The 25649-nt window shown below is 51.2% G+C and overlaps 1 protein-coding gene across 5 annotated transcripts; it reads right to left on the bottom strand.

Annotated features, from left to right (window-relative positions):
• Positions 1-1083: 1083 nt before the first annotated feature.
• Lhx6 (LIM homeobox 6) lies at positions 1084-24110 on the bottom strand. Of its 5 annotated transcripts, none has more exons than XM_005345969.3 (10): positions 23328-24110; positions 22102-22173; positions 21541-21723; positions 21053-21174; positions 12970-13190; positions 10472-10572; positions 10177-10272; positions 9825-9999; positions 6462-6565; positions 1084-3113 (listed from the first exon to the last, which is right to left on the bottom strand). In XM_005345969.3, exons 1-10 carry the CDS (start codon positions 23790-23792, stop codon positions 3093-3095), a joined length of 1560 nt encoding a protein of 519 aa, XP_005346026.2. In that variant the 5' UTR covers positions 23793-24110; the 3' UTR covers positions 1084-3092. The 5 variants fall into 5 exon arrangements, with proteins under 5 accessions (XP_005346026.2, XP_026633518.1, XP_005346027.2 ...); XM_026777717.1 differs by lacking the exon at positions 23328-24110 and adding an exon at positions 22489-22668; XM_005345970.3 differs by lacking the exon at positions 6462-6565 and having other exon boundaries at positions 23328-24105.
• Between the last annotated feature and the right edge of the window lie 1539 nt (positions 24111-25649).

Below are 25649 nucleotides of genomic sequence, written 5' to 3'. Positions count from 1 at the left end.
AGCTGCACCATGCAGCAGACCTGGGGAAGTCATCTCTTCCTTCTAAGGCTTTTGCTACACTCTAGAAAACTAATAGGGCGGGGCTCCATCGGTAGTTCTCAAGCTGGGTCTTCAAAACAGAAGGTACACTTAGTAAAGAAACACTTACATACTCGTGTACACAAAGTGTATACTTTCTGTCATATCCAAATAGAATTTAAAACAGACTGGAGAGGCAGAAATAATGTTGGGCGTAGAGGGTTGAGGAGGGTTGAGTTGGGGTAAAGGGATGAGGAGATGGTTCAGCTGCCACACAGTCACAAGCACCTTAGTTGTGGTCCCTAGGACCCAAGTAAAACACCAGGCACAGTAGTATGTGTCTGTCATTCCAGTGTTGGGGACATGAAGACAGGAGGATCCTGAGGCTTGCTGGCCAGCGGCTCTAGCCAAATCGATGAGCTCCACATTCAGCAAGAGACCCTGTCTCACAAGGGCTCTAGGAGGTAAGGAAAGCATCCATACCCTATAGGCAGCTTGAGTCTCTACTACGCCTGGGACTTTGACTTGAACAAGATTTTCCAGAGGAATGAATATGACAACCACCAGACCACTGTCCAGCATATGTGGTAGCCCTAGAACCTGACTAAGCCATCATGAGTCAGTCTTGTGCTCAAGCTGGAGCCATCATATTGGATTCTTCCCCAGAGGATCCCTGTCTCTCTTCTTCCATGCCCTCCCCAACACTTTCCCGTTTCACCTATTCCGTGTATCTTACTGGATTGGATCCAGCTCAAATGCCTCCCCTCAGTTCCCCAGCATATGAGAGGAATGTCTGTGGATAGCACTGGCCAGACTGAGGTTTCGCTGAGGCAGAGCAGCACAGAACACAGCAGACAGTTGGCATTCAGAGAGCAGAACAGAGGTCAACAACCAGCCTGGCTTCCCACAAAGCAGTCAATCCACGCGATGACGCAATGTTAGAGAAGAAACCCGTCACCGTCCCTCAGCACAGTCCACTGCCTGGGCTATGGCGCCATCCGGCAGCTCAGACCTAAGTCCTTAACCGAAGAGCAAGAAAGAAATGGAATCCCATCATATTCTGGATTTAAGTGCCAGCACTTCTACTCGCATTAACTTTATTTATTACACAAATAAGACATTTACAAAGCACGACATGAAAGGTATGTAACAAAACAGACATTGGTTTACAAAAAAAGTGCTTACTATTTTTTCCGTTTGTGTGTTCCCCCCTTTTCTGTGTGTATTTAAATAAATAGCCTTGTCGGCCTGTACATTCCCAGGCTGTTCTGAACAGGGTAGTGAAGACATCTGAACTGCAACATGCTACTGCCACGTGACCCACACAAAAATTAGACCCCGGGGGAAGGCTCAAGGCAGAGTGGGGACGAGTGACCTGGGTTCAGCTGGCCACTTCCCACATGGTTGCAATTGGGGTTTTGATCATTAAGGAGCAAAATCAGAGGAAAGATCTGGGTTCCCCAAAGCCAGATCAGGCCAGGTTCCTCCTGCCTAAGTCAGTGCCTGGCTCAGGCTACTGCCGGAGTTCTGAACTGAACCACGCTCACAGCATTCTGGGAGGTGCTTTCTCTTTGTCCTCAGTCAGCTGACAATTTTGGAAGGGAAATGATGAAAGTTCCCTTCCGGGGCGGCACCCATGCCTAACCCTCCTCCAGGTCCCACAGCAAATAGCACAATGCTTCTCATCAAGTGCTAATTTCAAGCATGGGGATTCTGAAACCTTATCCAGACTCCGTGAGATAGAGTGCTGTGATAGATTAGTGATGTCTGTCACGGGTGAAGTAAGGACAGCAACTGCATTCATTCTAGAAACTTGCCTTCCCTGTCCTGGAGTCTCCTTCTCAAAGCAAAGAGGAGGACTCTGGAGAAAACATGCCGCTAGCAGCGTCATGTGAGAAGTGCATCAGCCCACCAAGTGCTTCTGTAATCACAGGATAAGTGTGGGACAAATGGGCACCCCCTGAAAACAGAAGGGGCCCTGTGTACCCTGAGACCTTTAGTTGGAATTGGCCTCTGCTCTCAGGAATGGGTGGAGCATGGGTGGAGCTGGCTCTGCTCAGAGTTGCTGGAGAAATTGCAGAGGTGCCTGCTGAAATCCTGGGCTTGGCTACTCACTGAGGCCATGGGCACCTCTCTTCACTCCAGCATGAATCAGAACTAAGATTTGGACCACCATTTCACTGGGTTCTGTTCCCACCCCACCCCACCCCCAGAGAAGACTGGCTCAGGCCCTCCTCTCAGGACTGAGAAGTGGTCTACAAGGGTCCCTGATGCCAGCCCACCCAAACATTCAGCAGTGTCACTATGCAGATGGTACATATCCTTGCCTTGACTCCTGCTGGGTAGCTGAAACGGTTATCACCCCACCAAGTCCAGTGTACCCAGTCCCACTCCTCCATGCCAATGGGGGGTGTTCTCTGGCATCCACCACTGCCTGCCCCTCTGTCTCTTCATCTGGGCAGGCCTCCATCTCCGCCCTACTGGGCCTCTCAGGGTTGGTCAGGATCTCTTCTTTTTCTGAGTTAACTTGACATAACCAGACAGATGGAAATGATAAAATTAGAACATAGCTTTTCTTTGGGGACATCCCACAAACACTGTAGAGTTTTCCAGACAAAAGCAACAGAGTATATAATGTTGGGGGTGGTTGGCTATTCAGAATTCAGAGATGGTTCTAAGAAAGTAGTAAATAAAGGCCAATGTGGGGGGAAGAAAACCTGTGAAGTAGGAGACTGTTGGTGACTCGCGACTCAGTTTGCCATTGCTCCTGTGATCAGCTGTTAGCGATGATTCCTGTTTGATGAGGAAGGGCAGGCTGCTTGTTTTCATGCTGATGCCACATTTCTGGGAACCTGCCTTCTCAGAGAGGGTCTCTGCTGCTCCTGGTGGGTTCTGGTTCTTGGCAGGGGAGGGAAAGACCGGGCTTGGGCTGGGGTGACCACTGGCAGAGGGCAGGATGGCAGTGGGTGAGAGTGTATGCAGAGGTGGATCCCTGGCCACAGCTGGATGCTGATCTCAGCGGCTGAGGGGCAGCTGTGCGGTGCCCATGGACAGATGCGCAAGTGCCGGTAGCGTTAATACTGAAAAAGGATGACCTGCAAGAGAAGGGCAACACAAGTGGCTGAGCTGGTGTGTTTCCCACCAAGCAGCACAGGGGACCTCAAGGCCTGGAGAACAATGGTGGGGTTCCAAAGCTAAGACCTAAGCTTAAACCCCATCCCTCAATTTACTTCCTGTGAGACCTTGGGCAGCTCACTTCCCTTCTCCTAGCCCGTTTCCTCATGTGTAAGTCGGGATGGCAAAGTCTCTTGAGCAAGAGCAGCAGCGGAGAGCCACTGTGTGCTCTTCTTTGGACCCCAGGAACAAAGCAGCACAGATACACAGCATATTGTGACTGTTCTATTATTTGCCATTTTATTAATCTCTGACTTGCCCAATTATGAATTGAGCCTTATCATGTCACAGTTTCAGGCATCCATATCTCCCACATGTAGGGGAGCACTGAGAAGATGTTGATAAGCAAGAGCTGCTGAGTACCTTCTGTGCACCAGGCACCTGTGTGGGCTCTTCACACACACTGCCTCCCGTTTCTACAGCATTGTAGGATGGCAAAAATGATTAGAGCCCCATTTAGCAGAGGCAGAAACTCAAGTCACAAGAAGCTAATTATACTTCAAGGTCTTCTGGGGAGGAGGTGACTGATCTGGGACTCTGGGTCACCTGACTTCAGAAGGTCATACTCTGCTTCACCCAGCCCCAGCATTCCTCTGGGCCTAAACTTCAGACCCCTGGCTTTGAGCTCCTATTAGGAAATAACTCTGGTTAGACCTTTCTCTGCAGGTTGCATTTCTTCCACCTGATGGAGGCCAACCAACCCTGACTTCTAAGACCATTCTACATGCTAGAGCTATGGGATCAGGGTATATGACCAGGAAGAAATGTAGTTCTCAGAACTTAACAGGTATGTGGGGCCAAATGATGTTGTCGTAGACATAGGAAGCTCCATGGTGCTCCAGTGATCAGGGCTGGCCAGGACAGCATTAGTCCTTCTTTTTTTTCTTTCTTTTTTGGCTTTTATTTTTCAAGACAAGGTTTCTCTTTGCAGCCCTGGCTATCCTGGAACTCTCTCTGTAGACCAGGTTGGTCTTGAGCTCACATATATCCACCTGCCTCTGCCTCCCAAGTGCTGGGATTAAAGGCATGTGCCACACTGCCTGGCTGCCAGCACTAGTGTGAACAAGTGAACCAGCACCAAGGAGACTCTGGTATCCTCAGAGGTTTCCCAGAAGGACTTGGGAGAAAGCTAAAATTGTCGTCTGTCCCGCCCTACATGTGTAGCCTGCAGACTGCACGCACATGCATGAGCAGCTGTGGCTAGCTGAGGTGCTCAGGAGCTGGCAAGCAGGCCTGACAGCAAGAGGGTAATAGGTCATGAAGGAAGGACACACAATGTACCACGGAGCTTCTGGCTACAAAACTGGGGACACAGTCCAGAGCGAGGGATTCTGGCTCAACAAACAAACCCAGAGGCCAAGAACCTAGAGCCAAGCTGCCATCACCCAGCCTGGCTCATCTTTCAAACTGAACCAGACACAACCACAGCTCAGCTCAGCATATGAGAAACAAAGGTTTTCCTCTGAGCTCAACCCTGTGCACTGCTGCAGCTCCTGACTCAAACCTTTCACTCCAGGGACTGGGCCTCTACCAGTTCCCCTACCTTCCTGGGCCTCAACCACACTGAGCATCAGCGGTCCTTCTAGCTCTGTCTTCTCCATGCCTTTGGACCAGCTGCTCTTTTGACATGGATGCCCTTCTCTTCCCTGCCTCTCCCCTTGAGCTTGTCACTCCCTCTTCTGAATCTTCTGGGGTCACGTTTGTCCCCCATTCTGTCTGCTCCATCACCCTACAATGTAACTGCCCAAAATCTATCTATACCACAGAGCCCTTGAGGGCAGAGGTTATGTGCTCTCCCTGTGCAGTCCCAGTGTCGAGTCCAGCTTCAAGTCAAGCAGGTCTCTGTGAATTAGTTCAAGGCCAGCCTGGTCTATGGAGTGAGTGCCAGAACAACCAAGGCTACACAAAGAAACTGTCTCAAAAAACAAAAACAAAACACCAAAAAGAAAGAAAAAGAGAAGGCCATGCCCACACCAAAGGCAGCTGGGAGATGTCAGCCAGTATAAAGTACTAACCTCAAGGTTATAAAGTGCTAACTTTATAAAGGTACAGAGTGCTAGGCTCCACAGTCAGCAGCTCTCATCCTCCTGGAGCTTGCTCATCAGAGTCTCATGCAATGCTACTATACCGTCCTGCTGGGCCCTCTGGACCCCCACCCTCCAGCCCCTGCCCCATGGCGCCCACCTCCTAGGAAGCCCTGTGCGCAGCAGGTTTCAGAAAGCAGTGAGGAAGACCTTTCCTCAGGAGTGTCCTCTTCCCCAAGCACCACTCATGCTGGCCTCCAGCGCTCATTCCCCCTGGTTTGAGGATCAGCACCTTCCCAAGCTGCCTCTGGGATTCCCAGGCACACCAAGAGCTTCCTGCTTCCCCCGTGATCACCCTACCCAGTTCCACTGAGGACCACCATCACCCAGATGCCTGCTAAAGTCCAAGGTCCCCACCTAGCATCCTTAGGGCTTTGTTTCTCACCACTTTCCCCTCACCCAGGCTCTGAGCCTCTGGCTCTCCACGTCTGAAATAAGGAGCTGCTTGGGGATAACGGCCTTGAGGCTAACTATTAGAGACGACGTTCCTACCCACTGCTGGTTACATCTAAAGTAGACCTAGCTACTTTCACCTATGGACAAGATTAAACCAAGCCACGAGACTGAGTGACATCTGTGTACCCTTTACTAAATTCAGTATTAATCCTGGAGTGACCAAAGCTTCGCTACTACAGAGAAGGCCCTGCCAGTGGACCCTGGGTCACGTGTGGGCTTCTCTTCTAGGGAGCGCTGAAATAAGGAGCTGCTTGGGGATAACGGCCTTGAGGCTAACTATTAGAGACGACGTTCCTACCCACTGCTGGTTACATCTAAAGTAGACCTAGCTACTTTCACCTGTCATTCCCAGGGGGAATGAGCTTCCACCGGCCCTAGACAACTAGGTACTGCCAACAGGCAGAGTGAACAGAAAAAAGGGAAACAGGAAGTGGAACGGTGTAGGACAGAAACCCTCTCCAGAACCTCCAAGCATGAGTAAATTCAGAGTAGGTAAATAAGACAGTTTCGCTGCCAGTGGGTGGGACAGGGCTACAGGACGACTTCAGAGAAGTCAAGCACATGGAACACACAACAAGCTGCTCTGATGACTGCCTTGGGGACACACTGGGGGCCTGAGTGATCTGCCACAGCACGACATGGTACCCATTCAGTCACAGGGAATACTGCCAGAAACCCATTCCCAGCAGGAAGGCTCTGACCCACCAGAAACAGCCAGGCTCCATTTACCTTCTCACCCCGGTTGGAGAGCGGCCCATCCATATCGGCTTTGAGGTGGACAGGGGGCGCGGTGTAAGGCAGTCGGCAGTGCACCTGCCCGCACTGAACCTGACCTGTGGACGAGAGGATGCCTTGGAGCCCGTTCCCCAGGCACCACACAGGATCCCCACCTGTTGTGTGCTCAGAAAGCTGACGCCTGATCATTAACCCAGGGCTCTAGCTTTGTGGCTTGCCACCTGAGGGGCTCTGGGAACGGTCCCAAATGAGTCGGCTGCAATGCTATGTATGTGTAGGACTCTATCCTGTGCTACAGCCCAGCTCACTGGAATGTCAACATTCCTATAGGAATGTCCAGAGGCCCTCCTGCAAAGAGGATGTACCCATCTATTCAGATCCTCACCCACACATTCTGATTTCCAGAGCATCAACAAGGGCAGGTTATGAACTGCCTCCCAGGAGATCCTGTCCTCACTGCTCTGCTTCTAACTGCAGCCCAACAAACAGGCCCGTCCTTCTTCTTTTTTTTTTCTTGACTGCACTTCATTTTTTTCTTGACTAGCCCTAGTCACCCAACTTACATATAATTTCATTGTTTTTTTAATACTGTCTCTTCATCAACTAGAATGCAAGCTCTATGACATCCCCCATGCACACCTGACCTTACTGGCTTTCAGGTACCTAGGATGGAGCACAGAATACACAAGGCACTCTTTTCTTATTTCAGCTTATGCATATGGGTGCCTGGCCTGCATGTATGTCTGTGCACTACTTGCATGTGCTTGTGCCCATGGAGGAACTGGAGTTACAGACAGTACTGAGCTGCTGTATGAGTTTTGGAAATCAAACCCTTATCCTCTTTTTAAAAATTTTATTTTTATTTTATCTGCATTGGTGTTTTGCCCGTAAGTATGTCTGTGCAAGGGTGTCAGATCTTGGAGTTACAGACAGTTGTGAGTTGCCATGTGGGTGCTGGGAAACTAAACTAGGGTCTTCTGGAAGATCAGCCAGTGATCTCAAATTCTGAGCCATCTCTCCAGCTGGTACCCTCATCCTCCTAAAGAGCAGCCAATACCATTAACTGCTGAGTGATCTCCCCAATGCCTGCGAGGTACTCTTTAAATATTGGTTGAATGAACTTCCGTACCCTATTCCAACATCTAAAACTGTTGAGAAAAGTTTATTATTGGTTCTGTTCCAAATCTCTCACGCATTTCGGCCTGCTTACCACTATAGCTAAGTATTCATTTGCCTGTCTCTTCTGCAGACTGCCCTGCCTGCTCACAATGACGCCTAAACAGACACTTGCAAGCGATAAGTCAGTTGGGCCAAGTTGCTGTGCCTAAGACACAATTCTCTCCTCTGCAGGGTAAGGCAATCCTATTTAATTCTTACAAGACATTTCTGAACAGCTTCAAATTACTCAAATAACCGTGTCTGTACATTTTCTGGAATCTGGTTCCAACGGTTTCTTTTTAATTATTTAAATTCGATTCTAAGCACTGAAATTAGTTGACTGTCAATGGAAGGGCTTGGGTCCACTTCTAAACCCTCTAAGTTCACAGCTTTAACATTTTAGAAAACCCAAGACTTCTTGTCTTCAGTTCACGGCAAAGCAAACGGCTAGGTTGTCCTTTGGTCACGCAGCGGCGGTGCGCATGTCCTGACTCCTCTAGAATCAAAGACAAATCTAGGCTTGGTCAGCAGAATACATGAACAGAGTCCTGATCCACTCCCGACAGAAGTCACCTAGACCCATTACCGCTCTCCGCCAAGTGTTAGCTGGCTGCCAAGAGAGTCCCTAGTCTTTGGCACCTTCAGCAAGTGTTTAATAGGTGTTATTCAGGCTGGACATTAAGTCACTGTTTAGAAACAAAAGGGAGAAAGTGTCCCTCCTGGTGAGAAGGTTCAGAAATGGAACTGTCTAGAGACAGTGCCAGCTGGCAGCCTGGCACAGCATAGAGGGCTCTGCCCCTTGCATCCCAAAGCAGCTGATGCTTAGCCTATACATGCTAAATGGGGCCGTTAAGTCAGTTATCTCGGTGTTGCCCACAGTACTGCTTTGAGGGGGGCTACTCTCACTGCCCCAGTTTTAACGAATGAGGAAACTGTCTAGCAATCCAGGAAGCTAAGAAATTTGCCCAGTGTCCCCAAGCTAGGAAGGAGCTTCGTAGCTCGATCCCAGGCAGTTACAATGCCACAGTCCACACTCTGTCATTCGAGTTCCTGGAACTTAACAGTAGCCCCTTTGGTTTCCTAGTCTGCGTAATGGAATAATGACCAAAGATGTTCAGAGCTTCAGAAGGCATCGCCTCGGGCACAAGGTAGGTGCTCTCTAAGAAAGAGTTTGGTCCCGTCTTTTCCCCTTTAGTTGGAGTTCACAGATTATTGCTTGAGGGTATGCGTGTGTATGACTTTTTTTTTTTTGGTCATACCCAGCTTGAGGAAACGACCCCAAAGGGAAAGAGACTCTGTAATAAGCACCTGCTCATTAGCAGATTCACTTGGCTCTCAGTGACTGCTTGGCTCTCAGAAATCCAGTCCATACCTTCACTCATTCAGGTTCCAGCTTCAAGATCATTTCGCCATGACCCACCCACCCTCTAGTGCTCACCGCCCACCCACATCCTACCCTTACTGTCTCTATTGGGACCACTTGCTATCCTGCCCACATGGACTCCAGGAAGGAGGGAGGAGGAAGAGAGGGACAGACTGGGATGGAGATATTTGTCCCTCATCACTGGAATGTGAGTCCCAGGAGCAGTGCAATTCTGACCTATTTACTGACTCTTCTATCTCAGTGCTAAGAACACAGGAGGCACTCAGAGTACACATTTGATGGATGCCCATGTCACTAAATTCTCAATATCCTTGACAGGCAGTATCGCTATTCTAGTTCACAGATGAGGAAACGGAAGGGTTGGAGGAGAGTCTGCAACTTGTCCAAAGGCCTCACAGCCCTGGGTGATCATGCCATCCTGGCCTCTGCTCCCCAAATGCGCCCATGCCAGGATGCCCTTTGAGCCAGGGTTTGCCCACTTTGAGTTCCCCTAAGTCTAGCCCATCCTTCAGAGCTCAGCTTGCTTAGAGGCAATGCTCCTCTGGCTCCAGCATCCCCACACACTCCCACCTGGCATCTTTCTTATAGGCTGTCCTGCCCCATCCCACGCACATACACAGTGGCTGCTTGAAGTTTTGCTATTTGCTCCCTCTACCAAGGGCAGGATCCATTAAAGAAGAGCGGGAAATTGACATCCCCCCCCCATCTTTATCCACTAGTCTTCAGATACCCCCCACCCCGCCAACAAACCGAGGAGCACTTCTCAGCGTCCCCTTCCCCACAGGCCCGGCGGCCCCAGAATCTCTATCACTTACTCTCGATGTAGCCGTGCAGGGTGACCATTCGCGCCCTTTCGGGGCTGCTGAACGGAGAGTAGTGGATGTCGTCGGACAGGGCGGAGGGGAGGCGGGATGGGGGCGCCCCTGAGGGCGGCACCGGGTGCTGCGGTGTATGTTTTTTATGACGCGCTCGGCAGTTCTGAAACCACACCTGGAACGACAGCCTCCGCAGTCTCAGCAATCGCGGAAAAGGGTCAGCCGTGCCGCCAGGGGATCTAGGCCACACTGGAGAGGGTCGGCCACGTGCACCCGCGACCCTCCGCTACGAGCTCCAGCGCTCGCCCCGAGGCCCGCCCCAGACCTGAAGGCCGAGACCCTGGAGCCCCACCTGGATGACCCTGCGGCTGAGGCCCGTCATGTCCGCCAGCTTCTGCAGCGTCTGCGCGTCGGGGTTGTTGTCCTGCGCGAACTGAGCCTGCATAACCTGCGGAGCACACGAGGGCCCTGAGACCTCCGCCCAATCAGAGGCTCGGGGCCCGAGGCCACGCCCCAGGCAGTCCTGCCCGCGCGGCCTCCCGCGGGTCCCCGCAGGAGGCGGTGGAGTCACCAGTCCCGCACAGCCACGCCCACTCCGAGGCCCCGCCCACTCGTCTCCGGGCTAGCGGAAGGGTCGGGGTTGGTACCTGCAATTGCTCTGCGGTGAAAGACGTCCGCGCGCGCTTGGCCGGCTTGGGCTGACTGTCCTGTTCCGAGGGCACTGCCCCCTCCAACGTGAGACCGTTCCCTGGGGGGCGACAGAAGCGGCTGACCACGCGTCCCCATCTCTTCTAGTGGCAGCCTGGAAAGGACCGGGTGGGGGGAGCTTGTCCCTGGAAGGGTCAGGAGCGAGGTGGCTGGGAGCTGGGATCCCAAGGTCATAGTCCCCAGCCTAGAGCTCTTCTCAATACTATAGCTTTTTTTTTTTTTTTTTAAGAGAGGAAACTAAGGCTCAGAAAGAAGAAAGCTCCTGGGTGGGAACCCCAGATTCTCTGTCTCAGATCTGGAGCCTGTCTGACCCTATCGTCCCTCCTAGGTAAGCTGGAGGGAAACCAAGATGGAGATAAAAACAAAAGCATGCAGTTGCAGAAGCTATAATCCCAATTTCACAGAAACAATGGGAAGGGAAGAGGTGGGAAGGTTCCAGTAGTTCCAGTGGCCTACCTCCAAGAGTTTCACTGTGGGGACTTTTTACTTTCGGTATTTCAGTGCCTTTTTCTTTTCTTTTCTTTCTTTATTTCATTTATTTATTATTATTATTATTATTATTATTATTATTATTATTGGTGTTTGGAGGCAGAGTGGTGTTTCTCTGTGTAGCCCTGGCTGTCCTGGAACTCTCTCCTTAGACCAGGCTGGTCACTAACTCATGTAGATCCACCTGCCTCTGCCTCCTGAGTGCTGGGAGTGTGTGCCACCACGCCCAGCAACTTTTGAAGTATTTAAAAGAATTACATTTTACCTTCTCCAAAGTATGGTTTACTAACTAGAGCATATCTTAGGTACTGTCTGTTTTATAGAACTTTTGCAGCTATGATTGTAAACCAGCAGATATATTCTCATTGTAATACTTCATTTTTCTGAATACAAAAATAATACACTGTTCTTATCAAAAGCCCAAAACTCTGGCAAGTACTGAGAAGGGGAAAGTTACCAGTGACTCTGCCACTCAGGGATAACCTCTGCTCACAGTTTGTTGTAACATTTTAATGGGGGAAAGAACTATGCAGAAGGGAAAAACTATATGTACAAAGAACAAACTGTAAACAGGGAGTAACGACATCTTGAAGTTTTCTTAACCACCTCTCCTCATTTTTCTGTAATGAATGTGGGTGTTGTTTTGTTTAAAAGCGATGGCTAATGCTGATGGTGGGTGACCAGAAGCCCCCCAAGTGTTCAAGCTGTCCCGCATAGGATGTCATTGGCAGACCATGACTAAGGGTGGCCCTGGGTGGTCCAGGAGTGAAAGGAGCCTGTGGTTTACTGATTAACCATGGTGTAGAGGAAGCTCTGACTCCCGAGTTTCCAACCCAGCTCCACTGCCGACTTGTCCAGCACTACAGGAAACTTCAATGTGCTCCAAGTTCAGTTGCTCCCCATTTAGCTACTGATCCCAGCAGGAGAAAGTGATGACCTTGGGTGAGGCCATGGCCAGGAACTGCTGGTCCCTAACTAGCCCTCCACTGGTACCCAGACATTGAGGTAGGGAGGTCCATGCTCCTTGAGAGGAGCTGTGCAATATTAATATCCCAAGAAAATCAGTCAGCTTAAGGGCTACTGTTTTTTTAGATGGGAAAAATGAAACAGAGACAAGCACATCTCAGGAGTCTCCTGGCTGTTGAAGGGGTTCTGGATCATAGGGATGAAGTATCATAGTGTAGTGTGCTATGCTATGATAGTTAAAACACTGAGCTTTAGGGCTCTAGCAGACCTTCTAGACGTAAATAACCTCTGCCTCTTTCCTAGCTACAAATAGCACAAAGCTCCTAAAAGTGTTGTAAGGACTTACACAGCCAGCCACATTTGAGAGCAGAACTACGCTGCCTCTGCCCACAGATCCACTAGGGTCCCCCACCTCCCCTTATACATCACCCCAACCCCCCTGGCATGCTGGAAGATTTTCACCCTGATCCTGAGATATCTGTCTTAGAAAGGTCATAATGTCAGAGCCAGAGGAGATTCAAGGAACATTCTAGACCATCATCTAGATATCTTGCACAAATGTAGGGCAGGAAAAATCCCTTAGAGAAAAGGGAAAACTTCAGCTGTTGGCATTGTATGGTGGAGCCCTGTCTTTGAAACCTTTATATTCAGAACCCCTGATCCAGGATGAGCCACCCTTAGCCTCTGGCTTCGTGTGACCCATAAGGACGTGGAAAGGACTGCCCAGATAGCTGGCAGGTGGGGTAGGGTGCTCCACAGGCCAATGCGCTTGTAGGCTGTGGCATGCAAGGACCAGTAGAGACCACACAAATGATGGAGCCAGAGCGCATGCTCCACGTGTAACCTCCCCGCGCCCGCCCCCCAATCCACTTTCAGATATTTCAAGGACCACTCAGCGGGTACAACTGTGCGGACCATACCTAGGTGCTAGGGATGGTGGGAAAAGGCTGGGACTAGGTGCTGGGTAGGATGGGTTGGGTACCATTCTCCGCGGCCCTCTTGAGGTTCTCGATCATGGTGTCGTAATGGATGCGGCAAAGCACCTTCTCCTCAACCAGGCCGAATTCCTCCCCGGTGGACAGCTGACGCTTGCAGGAGAAGCAGGCAAAGCAGGCCAAGTGGTAGGCGTTGCCGCGCGCCCGCCGCACCCAGTCACTGGCATAGATTTGTCTGCCACATCGGGCGCACTTGGTTCCAAATCGGCTGTGGGACAAAGGGGGACAAAGTTCAGAAAGTCTCCCACTCTATCGCTCAGGGCACTCACTGCCCTGGGTTCACGTGGCAATTACCCTACACTTGAATCCTTTACTCCCGTGCATCCAAGTCCCATCAAGAAGTGATTGAGAGAGAGATTTTTATTTTCTTCTTGCTTTACTGAATCTCTCAAATATTCTCAACAATCACTTAACATTTGTATATGTGTTCATTATGATATTCTATGAGTGTTAGGAAAACCCTGCAGTACAAAACAGGGAAAGTTTTGAGCATTGCCTGCCTTGCAAGATACTAATGCTTCACAGAGTTTAGTCTCAGTTCTCATTTTGCAGAGGAAGAGATCAGGAATCTAGGACCTAGGACAGGCTGAGTCACACACCACACAAGGACAGGGACCCTAGCAGGCCTGACTCCAAAGAGGAAACTTTCCTCAGGATACATCTGCATGCCCTCACTGACTCTGAGACCCCACAGATCATTGAATTGCTTTTACTTCTTATTTTCCTTGATCTGAGCTATGAAGATGACCATAGCAATGACTACTATGAGCTTAGTGCCTTGCAGTCAACCAAGCAGTCCTGAACTCTGGAGCCCATGACATCCTAATACTAATTGGAAAAAAAAAAAGTCTAGATCAAATGTTCCCTTGTCCCTTATGTCTTCTTTCCATTCTGCATGTCTGTTTGTCCCTTCCCCTCCTTTCTCTGCTATTTTCATGGGGGCTTTTAGGCTGCTACAGCCTGGATCCCAGGCTGGGAGTCCCTTAAAGTGCTACCTCACCTGCTTAAGCCTGTCTCCTCCGGTGCACACTCTTATCCAGGAAGCAGGACCAGCAATCACCCAGCCCTCCAGCGTGGATATCAGAACCTTACATTCTCACCCCTCCCCACTGCTGTCTTTCCTGGCCTGGTCCCCATCAGGCTCCTCTCTCTGCCCCATCTGCACTCCGCTCCTACTTTCCAGGATTGGTGTCAATGTATCATCCACAATGAAGTCGGCAGCTAACATTTTAGCATGAACACAGAATCCTGTCCCCTGACCTGCTTTTAAAGTCTCTGGTGGCTCCATGCTATCCTTGGGGTCTAGTCCAAGATGCTTTGGATTTACAAAACCCAACAGACCACATCCTCCTCGGGCCACCTCTTTCCTAATCTTCAGCATCTCCCACCCTGAACAAGCCACAGTTGAAGCTCATTTTCAGTCCTTTCTTGTTCTCTCCACCCCCAACATTTTCCCAGCCCCAGGCCTTTGCAGGTTATTCCTTCTCCCAGAGCCTACCACCAGTTGCTCACACTACCAGCACTGATCATGCTGTTCTTTAAGTGTCTGGATCTTTGACTTGCCCCTTCTGTCCTTGGCATTCTTGGAGATGGGTTAAGAATACCCAAAGGATTTGTGTTTCTGTCTCCAAGGCCAGCACCTTTCCTCTGGAAAGCACACTCACACTGCTGTGTGTGGATAAACAGCCCGGCACAATTCACTCCAGTCACACCGTGGTATTGCCTGTTTTGACAAATTCAAGTTATTGGCTGTTGGAAATGCTGGAATGCAGCGTATTCATCACCTCGGACTCTCTCACAAACTCCACAACATTAATCTCTGGTACAAAGGGAGTCCAGAGACCCTGCCCACGCCTCTAGGTTTGCTCAGGCTGAGCTTCAGCCCTTTGCCTAATCAAACACCTACCCTACCCAAGTAGATGCTTTTCATGACCTCGGAAATCATGGCTTCTCTGTGGGGGAGTCTAGAACAGTTTGTAGTCCCTCAGAAAATGGAGACTTTGCCAATATCCCACCCCCAGTCCTGCTGGTGGTAGCCCCAATGAAACCGCTTTCTGGTCACCCATGGGAGGCAGGCTTTATTGTTTGTACTTTGGGATGATGGAACAACCAGCCTTTCCCAGAGCTTTTGCTTCCTGTTAAGCACACCCCTCCCAGCTCAGTGCACCCCATCATCTTTGCTGGAACCAGTGAACTACAGACTCCAAAACTTATTATCACCCCTGGAGTCAGAGATTCAAAAACCGCAGTTGACTTATTCCACACAACACAGAGTTCATGGTGGCAGCTGAGGTCCCCTCGCGGTGCTGAAGGACTTAGGAGCAGCAGGAATGAAAATAAGGACACCTGGCATCCCAGAGGGGGACAGTATTGACCTTGGTCTAATGCTGGCCCAGTCCTGAAGTAAATTCTGAGAACTGCCAATCGGAGATGGAGAAAAGGCAGAGTAGGGAAGGGCTGGCAATCCGAGCAGCAGCCTTTGGCTGTGGTCCTCTGCACCCAGCACACGCTATCCCCACACTTGACTCCATGGGATCCTGGTCCCAGTCTCCCCGGGACTCACCGGCTTTGGTGCCTACCGAGATAGGTCATAGTACCCCCATCCCCTCGCTCCAGGGTAAGTGCCCCCAGTAATCCACTCGCCAGCAACATTCACAGCCTCTGCACATAACTTCAAATGCTATCTTCAGCCCTAAACTGAAGCGCCACAAATTGGCCCAGTCAACCAAACCATCCTCCTTCAATTAGATGCATGGAGAAATGGTGGCTGTGTTTAGATGCATTGTGTCCCGAGATACAAAGTCTCCTCAAGAAAGAGCGACGGGAAGCTACGATCCAAGTCTGACAAACCTACAAATTTCTGCCCGACAAGCTTCGAGAGAGAATCCAGCCGTTCTATTCCGGAAACAGCGAAAATCAGCGTCGGCGAAGACAACGAAACTTCAAGAAAGGGATGCTTGGGAGCTGTGGAGGGGTTGCCTAAGGGTTTGGGGGATGATTCTACTGACACCCCCACCCACGCTGTGAGATCTGAATTTTTTGCTCGTCTCCAGCAGGGTTCCAGCGCGGAGACGCGGAGACGGAAAGGACCTGACGAGCTTTGAGGATGGAGAGGTGCCGGACAGAGGAATACCAACAAGCCCTCTCTCCACAGTGGAAAGCAGAAATCCGGTTAGCCGGTTTTGTAGGCGGAACTGCACCCTTGACCAGGTCAGACTCATTTTCCAGTTTTCTAGACCTACTTTCCCTGGACACATTGAAGATGCTCATAATATTTGTTGGGTGAAGGAGCCTCTAAAAAAAACCCCGAGCCCTTCTGAATTCCTTTCCCCACCTACTAAATTGCTCGTTTCTACGTGGGGAAACGAGGCTCAGGGTGGGGTCTCTTACATTTAAGACGGAAAGAAACTGGAGATCACTTATTTTGAGTTTTAGACATTCAAGACAGAAAGCCATAGATTTCTCGAGGATTGGAAGTGAAGCCCTTCTTCCCTCCCCTCCTGTCCTTTCTATCAAAACCCTTAAAAAGAAAAGGGTTGTAGAACCAGCAATTAAAAGGTTAAACAGCAGCCTAAGCCTGACTGGAGGTCCTGGCCCGAGGCTCCTTCTTTCCCAGCTCTCTCCATCCCCCCCCCCTCAACATCTGTCCCCCAACAGCTGGTTGCTGCTGGGCCTCTCTGCACGTGGTGAGGGGCTGGAGTCCAGGCTCTTAGCCTCCCCTGGGACCCTAGCTTTGAGGAAAGGGGCTGAAGTCCAGAGACAGAGCTTGGAGTCAAGGTGGAAAGCCAGAGAAGACTGCCTCCTCCCACCCCCCACCCCCAACCAAGGGTTGTAAGCCAAGCAGAGACTAGGAACTTCAGTTAGCCCTGGATCGCTAAGGCTCTCAGCCGCATCCCTATAACTCTCTGTTTCCCATTCCCATTGTCAAAGAGAAAAGGGATAAGGGCCAGGGTCCTTGGTCTCAGGAAAGTTGCTAGTTACCAACTTCTGAAAAGATTACTTCTGTTCTGCCCCTGGGGCCATACAAGCATATAGTGGGTGCTCTTTATGTAAACTGGGAAAATTGGAGGAGAATCAGGGCGATAGCAGAGAGAGGTCTTTGCCGTTCTATGTGCCTTACAATTGCAGAGAGTGGCAGCTGTACCTTGACTGTAGAAGAGGCATAGGGACACTTAGAGGCAGAAGTTTTAGAGCCAGGTGGCTATGGTGCTTAATCTGAGCACTACCACTTATTAGTGAGCCTACCTTATTCCTCAGAGCTTTAGTTTCCCCTCTCATAATGTATCATACCGGGTGGATCACGTGATTAAATGAGATACAGAATACAGATAAGAGGTTAGGTAGCCTCACTGTGTGCTCCCAATCATTGGGTGACCCTGGGCTTTTCTCCTAGCACACTGGTCTTCTTTGCCTCTAATGGACACAATGTTCTAGGAGACCACAGGCGCTCCAAGGGCAAGCAGACCACGGGGCAACAGCTGCAGGTAGGCACGCTGAGCTGCTCTGGGGTGTGTTTGTTGATGGTAATGGAAAAATGAATGCTCCAAAAAAAGGAATGTGAGACCCCCTCCACACACACATACACCAAAAATCTTCTTCAGTTCGTGTATGTGTGTGTATGTAGGGGGAACACATGCATTGGGGGTAGTTTCAAGCCCCCCACCAAAAAAGTACAGAAATTAAAGCAAACCCCACTTCCTCACTTCCTTGTTGGTGATTTTACATTTCAGCCACATCTTGCCAAGAGTAGCAGGGAGGTGGAGAATCAAGTTGAACTCACAATGGCTGGTGAGTTCTCTGGAGAAGAAAAACAGAGGCCAAAATCTCCAGAAGCCTGGCAAAGGACACATCATGGGGGAAACCAACTGCCCCCCACAAATGAAATAAGTCCAAAGCAGCAGCTGACTCCCCAATTCCCCCCATGCTTTGCAATTTCCCTCTCTGCTGAACTTGGAGTTTCTTCCCGACCTCTGTCTAATTTCTGAGCCATCAACACCCCACTCTGCCAATGGAGCCTGAAGAAAAATCTACAAGATAATGTTAGGGAAGGGGAAGAGAGGAGATAGAATCTGGGATAAAACCCTTTTGTGGGGACAAGGTCAGAGGCTAGACACTCTTGGGAGCCCAAAGTGTCCACTCCTTGGGACCCTGGGCATGCTCTTCCTCACTGGTCTCCTCTGCCCTGTTGGAAGCTCTTGCCTCCCTTTGGCAGAATACTTCAGTCCACACCCCATCAGACCCTTGACCCTGGTTCAGGAAGCAGAGGCCTGGAGGAGCATGCCTGGCCTTCTCTTAGCCCCAGTTCTTGAGCGGGAATTCTGCCTCCCACACACCATTATTCAACCCTCTGGGAAGAGTCTATGTTGCTGCTCAGGCAGACAATAGTCCTTGCCTGGTGCTCTACAGCCTTCTCTCTCCCTGTCGTGGGTTTGATTATCTGTGTTACTGGTGAGGCTGCCAGAGATGAGTTGCGCCTGTATGGAAACTGGCAGGGAGAGAAGGGATCTGAAAATTCCCAGCTCTACCCTCGCTTTTGGGCAAAGTGAGCTTTATTCACGCTATTTTCTTAACTTAGGATCTGGTTTTGTTTTGAGATGGCCTGTCATTGGAAAAGGGATATCAGTCAGAACCTCTTCCCAGAAATGGCCCAGCTGGACAGGCTGGGGAAATGCCAACACAGGTTCAAGACTGGCACCCAGCCTGCCAATGGCCATAATGGCTATAACTGAAGCATTCATGTTCACTGCCATTCATGAGCCTTTATGGAGACTGCTCCCTCTTGGTGGCCTCCTTGGTTCAGGAGACCATCTTAGGAACAGAGCAGAGAGGCTGTGGCTTGCCCAAGGTCATAATTAGCCTCACAGAGCTCTGTCTCCTGCCTCTGCTCAGGTTGGCTGTGCATGCCATCCACCACCCCAGTGCAGTGGAACAGGGATTGGTGGGGGCTATAAATGATGGGATCAAGAGCCTAGTTTTGGCGAGTCCTTCAAGCTTTTGGAGAGCATGACATCCAAGGAGTCTCAAGTCAGCATGTAGAAAATGGGAAGGAATTCCGACACAGGATAAGGTTGGTAAGATTATCCCGGCCCTTGTCATCAGAACAGCCAGAAGAAGGCACCTGCCCAGCCATTATTCTATAATGCAAGGCCCAGACACTGGCTTGGTGGGTTCCCTGGTAGCTGACTTGTTCAAAGGGATCCCAAACAGTTGTCTCCCCTCTCCCTAATAGGAGTTGGGCCTAGAGCAGAAGGTGACTAGAAAACAGCAGTAATATACATTTTCTGTCTAAACTAAATCAATAAAACATCAGACAGAGGAGCTCATCCTTTTGTTCCACACCACACAAGGCATAAATGCACAGCAGTGGTCGGCTGAAAGCTCTGTCTTCACACCCACCTTTACCCCTGGGGGAGAATGAAGTCCCAATCCTCTTACCCCAACTTGCCCTCCCACATCCCCATCCAGATGTGTCCCCTGTCCTGAGCACCTTGCGAACCACGGGGGCGGGACACGCACAAAGTTTCCGTAGTCACATGCAGGACCTATGCTCTCATGGCTCACATGCGAATAGCAAGGCACACGTTTTTCTATAACGGAACATACCCACTGTTCATGTGCCCTGACCCTGCTCAATGACATGTCTTCAGCACCACTGCAGATTCCAGACCGTATAGACTCCCTGAAGGACAGGCAGGCAGAGCACTCCCACCCACAACATGAAGGAAAAGGCTGCTTCTCCTGGTTTCTTGGAGAACTGCATTCCCACGTGCCGCTAACTTCCCCCTAGGTTCAAGGACTTCTTTCAAGGTCCCCGGAGGTTCAAAGAGTCTGAGGGTGGCCACCCACCACATTCCCTGACTTACAAGCTTTCTGGAGCCGAGGTCCTCCCTGGAAGATTGAATCAGGCAGGACTTCTCTTGAAAGAGAAGGGTGTGTGTGTGTGTGTGTGTGTGTGTGTGTGTGTGTGTGTGTGTGTGTGTGTGTAGGGGAATGTATATCATAGGGCAGCTTTATCCACTTCCGGAAAGCATTTGAAAGAAGGCACTGCTCCGAAGAACCAATTCCACATCATTCTCCAGCAGATTCTCTACTTCCTGCCTAGATCTGGCAAATCTTTCGTCGTGCCCCTGGGCACTGCCTTGACCTCGACCCCGTGGCCCGGTCAGCAGGCGCCTGCTGTGTGCCTACAAACTAGGGGCCTGCAAGAGTTTGAAAGGTCAAGGCCCTGCGGGACCACGCAACCAGCAATGATGGATCATAAGCCGCTAGGGAACATGCTTTCGGTACCGCAGCGCACAGAGTGTAGCCAGGTAGAATGTAACGCCGCGCTCTGAAAGCGAGAGCGGGTTTGGGGGCCCAGAGCTAGAACCTAAACCTAGGCAGGGCTGAAGCCTGGACAGAAACGATGGCCGAGCAGTGGAGGGAACAGGAGTCTGGGACCTAGTCATGACCCAGATTCAAAAAGCGATCACCGCATAAGTTGAGGCAGATATCGAGGTTGGTGCCTAAGATTAAGTGCCAAGGAGCTGGGCTAGCGTTGGAGATGTGGCGTTGGCGCTTGGGACTGGAGCAGATATGAGCCCCAAACCGAGAGCCAAGCAAAGCTAAAACAAGAGTCCCGAGCCTAACTTAGGATCCCTCCCTGGACAGGCCACGACACAACTTCCTTTCAAGTTGTAACTAAAGCTAGAGATGCAGACGGGTGGCGGCTAAGAGCCGGACCCATCCCGGCCAGAACCACGGACATCAAAGCTCGACAAATCACAACTGGAACCCGAGACTCTGAAAAGACCACAGACCGAGCCAGAACCACGACCGGGGTCCGTCAGACTGCAGGAACCCGAGGCAGATCGCCCACCCGAATTCGTGCTAGTACCGGTTCTTTATCTGGAGCCTTCTGTTTATCAGCCGTGCAGAGCAGGAGGTCTGGGCCAGTGCCCTGAGCCACGTAGTGCACTCGGGACGGCAGTGCTCAGGAATCGGAGAACACAGGCCACACTAGTAGCCTAAGATACGCCTGTGCTAGACCTGCGTGCACCAGCACTTCCTGGCCCAACCGCCGCAGCCTACCTGAAGTAGTCCATCTTGCAGTAGATTTCCTTGTTCTTGATGTAGCAGCTATTCTGCTGCCTCAGCGATGTGCGACACACCGAGCACTCGAGGCACCGCACGTGCCAGATGAGGTTGTTGACCTGGGGAGGGGGCGGAGGTGGAGGGGGGGGTCGGCTCAGCGCGGGCCTCTTTCACTCCCGCCCCCAGCCTCCCCAGCCTCATTTACAGAGAGAGACACCGAAGCTCAGAAGGGGCGTATGGCTTGCCTAGTTTTCTTCTATAATACGGAGGCTCAAGGAAATTGAAATACACTCTTTCTATTTTCTAGTTGAAACGCAGGGCAAAAGGAGACCTCCCACACTTGACCAAAGCTGCGCAATCCATCAGCTGCTGAACTAGGACGCCAAATAAAATGGACCTGGCAAGGGCGTTGCTTCCCTACGGTCCCCAGGACTTTGCTGCAGTTCACGCTCGCCGACGTGCAGGCAACACCTATCCTGACTCACCTTGAGCAGATACCGGTCCAGAATCTCGAGACCGCAACTGGAGCAGATATTCTTGCCTGCAGACGGTACGGAAGAGGCGGCAGAAGGTGGTGAGCAGACAGACGGTGTGCTGGGCGTACATGGGGAGGCTCGACCTTCGTCCTTGTCGAGAGCGCCTGCCAGGGCCTCGGTGTCTGACTGAGCCTAAAATGGGAAAGAGGAAGCGAAGCGCACTAAGTCGGACACCCAGAGTTGCCATAAAGACAAATCTGGTTCCCTTGCGCACCAACTGGCAACGAAATGTGCCAGGGATGTCTCGCCCTAGGCTGGAGGACAAGAATGAAAGGACCTATTGGAGAAGAAGGGGCGGCCCCCAACTTTTAACACAGTGTATCCTGGGTGCAGAAAGTAGCCAAAGACCACATTCCAGGCCAGAAAAAGCAAGGTTCAAAGAGAGGCGGCTCCTATCGGCAATTCTCCAGCGCAGGGGTAGAGGTTGATAGACTGAAGGCTGAGCCAGAGATGCCCTGGCCTGTGTTCTTGGGGGAACTCAGGGCCGAAAGCAGAGCCGAAAGGACTCACCATGGCAGGCGGCGCGGTCCCTTCAAGACAGCGGGTGGTCGCTTTGCAGCCGGACCCTGGCTGGGCCATCACCTGGGGGAGGGGGAGGGAATGCAGGCGAAGGCGGCTGATGAACTGGCTCGGAGCTGTCAGAGCCCAGCGCCTCCCCGCGCCTGTTATATAAACCGGCGGCGAACAATGAGTCCTAACTTTGTAGTGGGCATTTAAAGCCCTTCCCCACAAAAGCGGTGTCTCTCTAATGAAGCAATTTGAATTTGGATTGGGTTTTTTCCCTCTCTCTCCCCCTCTCCCTGCACTTAACCCGTGGCTCTTGAAGTAATCGCTTAGTTCCTTTGCAATCCAAGCCTCTGAGGGGGGAAAAAAAACACACGCACACACACAAACTACCTGCAATTAGAAATTGTCGTGAATGCCCAAGATAAGAGGTAGCCAGAGTGTCAATTCCAACTGTCAATCAGTGAGATCCATCAGGCCGCCCAAAGAATTGCAAATTTGATTTTTTAATGGTAGTAATTAAAAATCGAATTTTTTTCTCCCTTCACCCCTCCCTTCTCCTACTCTAGGCACAAAATGCAAAAAGGAGAAAAGAGAGAAAGAAAGAAAATAAAAAGGAGATGGGGGTGGTGGTGGTAGTGGTGGTGGTTGAGAAAAATAAAACCCAGAGCACTGGGAGCATCCGCCCTCCCGCCCTACGCGCGCCGCGAAATTGAAGCGGGGATATTGACACCGATTCAAACGCCTTTGGAAGGGCCAGTCCAAGGGAAGCCTGGAGCCAAAGAGGGCGAGATCGGCAAATGAAATGAGGCCAAAAAAGAGAAAAGAGCGGCCTCCTGGAGGATGAAAGAGAACCCTCCAGACTCTCGGAGCGCCCGGGACCGGCCGGGCGTCGGGATTCTCAGCGTTGCGCCGGCACAACCCCTGGCGCATCGGCGCTATCAGCGCCTATTCAGACGGACAATACTGGCCTCGCCTCCTCTTGATTCGCCTATGTCTTTGCTAAATCGCTTTTTGAGAAATTCCTCCAACATTTGCATAATGTGTTCCCGCTTTCCGCGACCCCCCCCCCGCACCCGCTCGCGCGCTCTCACACTCGCAGGCACACACTCCTCGGGCTCACCCAGCACCCCTCCTCCCTGCTACTGCCCGCCACTGGGCCCGGCCGAGCTGAATCTGTTTCCCGCTGGCCCCGAGACCATAGAGGCTCACCCACTCTCCAGTTAGCTCACCTGGTCAGTGGCGGGGCCGCCCTCCGCCGGCAAGCGGCAGCCCTCAGGCAGTGCCGGGGCGGCGCTCTCATGCTTCCAGTACATCGGCACGGAAGCAGAGGGCTCTGCGGGCGCACAGCACCGCGAGCGGCGCGGAGGGGGGCCTCGGGCGCCCTGGGGGCAGAGGCTGCTGAGAGAGCTGGAGAGCAGAGGCTCGGGCCCCGCAGCCCCGGGCCCAGCCTCAGCCCCCGCCCCCGGCCTGAACTCAGTCCCGGCCTCCCTGGCTGCCGGCGCCACTGCCTCCTCCGAAGAAGGTCCCGACAAACTTGGAGAGGTCCCTGCAGCTGCCTTTGCGGCTGCCGCTGCTGCCTCCTCCTCCTCTTCCTCCTCCTCCTCTTCCTCCTCCTCCTCTTCGTCCTCCTCCCCTTCCAGCTGCAGCGACGACCGCCCTGCCGCTGGAGCCCCGCTCCGTTCAAGATGAGTCATGCGTGACCAATCCCCTCCCCGCTAAGAAGAGCGAGACACTCTCAAGGAGGCAGAGACTCAGAGACATACACACAGAGAGACACGCTGAAACTCAGCGCTACAGAGAGACTCTGGGAACATGCTAACGTACAAAGACACTGGCGGGCTTACAACCTCACAGCTCCTACTACCGCCTCTCCCTCAAGGGCACCCACCGCCCTCGCACAGCCGGTTCATAAGTGCGAGAGGAATCCGTGGTCAGCCCATCTGCAGAGCTGGATTCCATGTGAAGCCACACTCTGTTGATACAGTGCCGAGCCCGGCACATTTGTGTACATGTGGTTGCAAATGGTTACCTGCTAACACCAATCCCTCAGATTCCGGATATCTACACACTCCTCAGTCTCCTGCAAAGATATCTCTGCTCCAGAACAACCAGAGCCTATACTAGCTCCTAAGGACTGACTAGAACGGAGGTCAGAACAGAGTGTGTTGGTGGCAGTGGGAAGGTAGTTCCCCTAAGGAATTGCTGAGGACATCCACCTTCACTTCGCTTTGCTACACTTTCTACCTTCTATGGTGCTCTAGCAATATTGAAAGTTAGGGAAAGGCAGAGACCTAGACATGTAGATAGGAGGCACAGCTCCCCAAACACAGAGCCCTCAAACTCAAAGATCCTTACACTGATAAACACAAATGAACGCTATAAACCTCAGTCTCCTTCTTCACACACAAACTGTGCAAAAGAAGTGTGTAAATGTGTATCCTCTTCGTTTAAAACGTGCACACTCAGATTTAGACCCAGTCCTGCATAGCACAGCAACCCACCCATCACAGAGACCACATCTCCATAATTGTCCTCATTTACAGATGTAAACAGTGTCCCACAATCACGCTTACACTTGAACACACAGTCATATTCAGGGGAGTCCCGGCTCCCACAGAGCTCCAGATCCCATGTAACCTCTTGTCTGTTATCTGACATTTCCTACTATGCTCTGCGTTTTTACAGGCGGTGACCCAGGGAAACCAGGCACCAGGCTTAAGGGAAAGCAACGTACACTTTTGCGAAGAACACCATTCCCATCTGTCAGTCTCCATCTGCACAAGTAGGCACAGCCAGAAACACACATCGAGAACCTTTTCTATACACCACCACACACTAAGAACCCATCTCTGAAGCCTCAGAGACGCCTATCAGTCCCTTCTGGCAGAAACGGCATCAGCCCTAGCTATTGGCATCAGCCCTAGCTAATGGCATCAGCCCTAGCTATTGGCATCAGCCCTTGCATTCCAGTGATTTCTTGCTCTCAGGTACAGGCATTTAGAGAGAAGGGTTCTGAACCACTCTTTCACACTAAAAAAAAAAAAAACAGATTACACTTTGGAAGTAGGTAAGGTGTGTACATGTACACATATGTACACGTACACGCTACTATTCTTGGATGCTTTAATCTGGAATAGGCATTAAAACGCTCTCATTTTCTGTGCGAGGCAGCATTCCCTATGACACCCATTTTACCCATTTTAAACTGAGGTTTGAAGAACTCATGACCATCATAATGCCACATGGCTATTAACTGCCTGAGCCAAGAACTCGAAACCAGATTCACCTACAGAGCTTATGACCTTGATTTCTATGCTATACCCATGACTATGACCACTCATGGTGAGCATGTGCACACACACACACACACACACACACACACACACACATGCTTTCCATATTTTGTCAAAAATAAGGATATGACTTCTGGCTCATCAGCAAAGACAGAAAAACAGCAGTACTGTCTTTGTATCTCTCCTCTCCCTTCTCTCCTTCTCCTCTCCTCTCCTCTCCTCTCCTCTCCTCTCCTCTCTTCTCCTCTCCTCTCCTCT

This window comes from Microtus ochrogaster, chromosome 4, assembly GCF_000317375.1.
Source record: "Microtus ochrogaster isolate Prairie Vole_2 chromosome 4, MicOch1.0, whole genome shotgun sequence".
Lineage (NCBI taxonomy): Eukaryota > Metazoa > Chordata > Mammalia > Rodentia > Cricetidae > Microtus > Microtus ochrogaster.
Note: the sequence above shows the minus strand (reverse complement) of the source record. Positions and strands in the feature narration are given on the sequence as shown.

Bases quoted from the DNA above. Each gene is read 5' to 3' on its own strand.
- Lhx6 (XM_005345969.3), bottom strand. From the start codon at position 23,792: ATGACTCATCTTGAACGGAGCGGGGCTCCAGCGGCAGGGCGGTCGTCG. The intron at 22,174-23,327 runs GTGAGCTAACTG...CCCCTCCCCCAG, and splicing joins GCGGCCCCGCCACTGACCAG to GTGATGGCCCAGCCAGGGTC. The intron at 10,573-12,969 runs GTACCCAACCCA...GTCGCCCCCCAG, and splicing joins CAAGAGGGCCGCGGAGAATG to GGAACGGTCTCACGTTGGAG.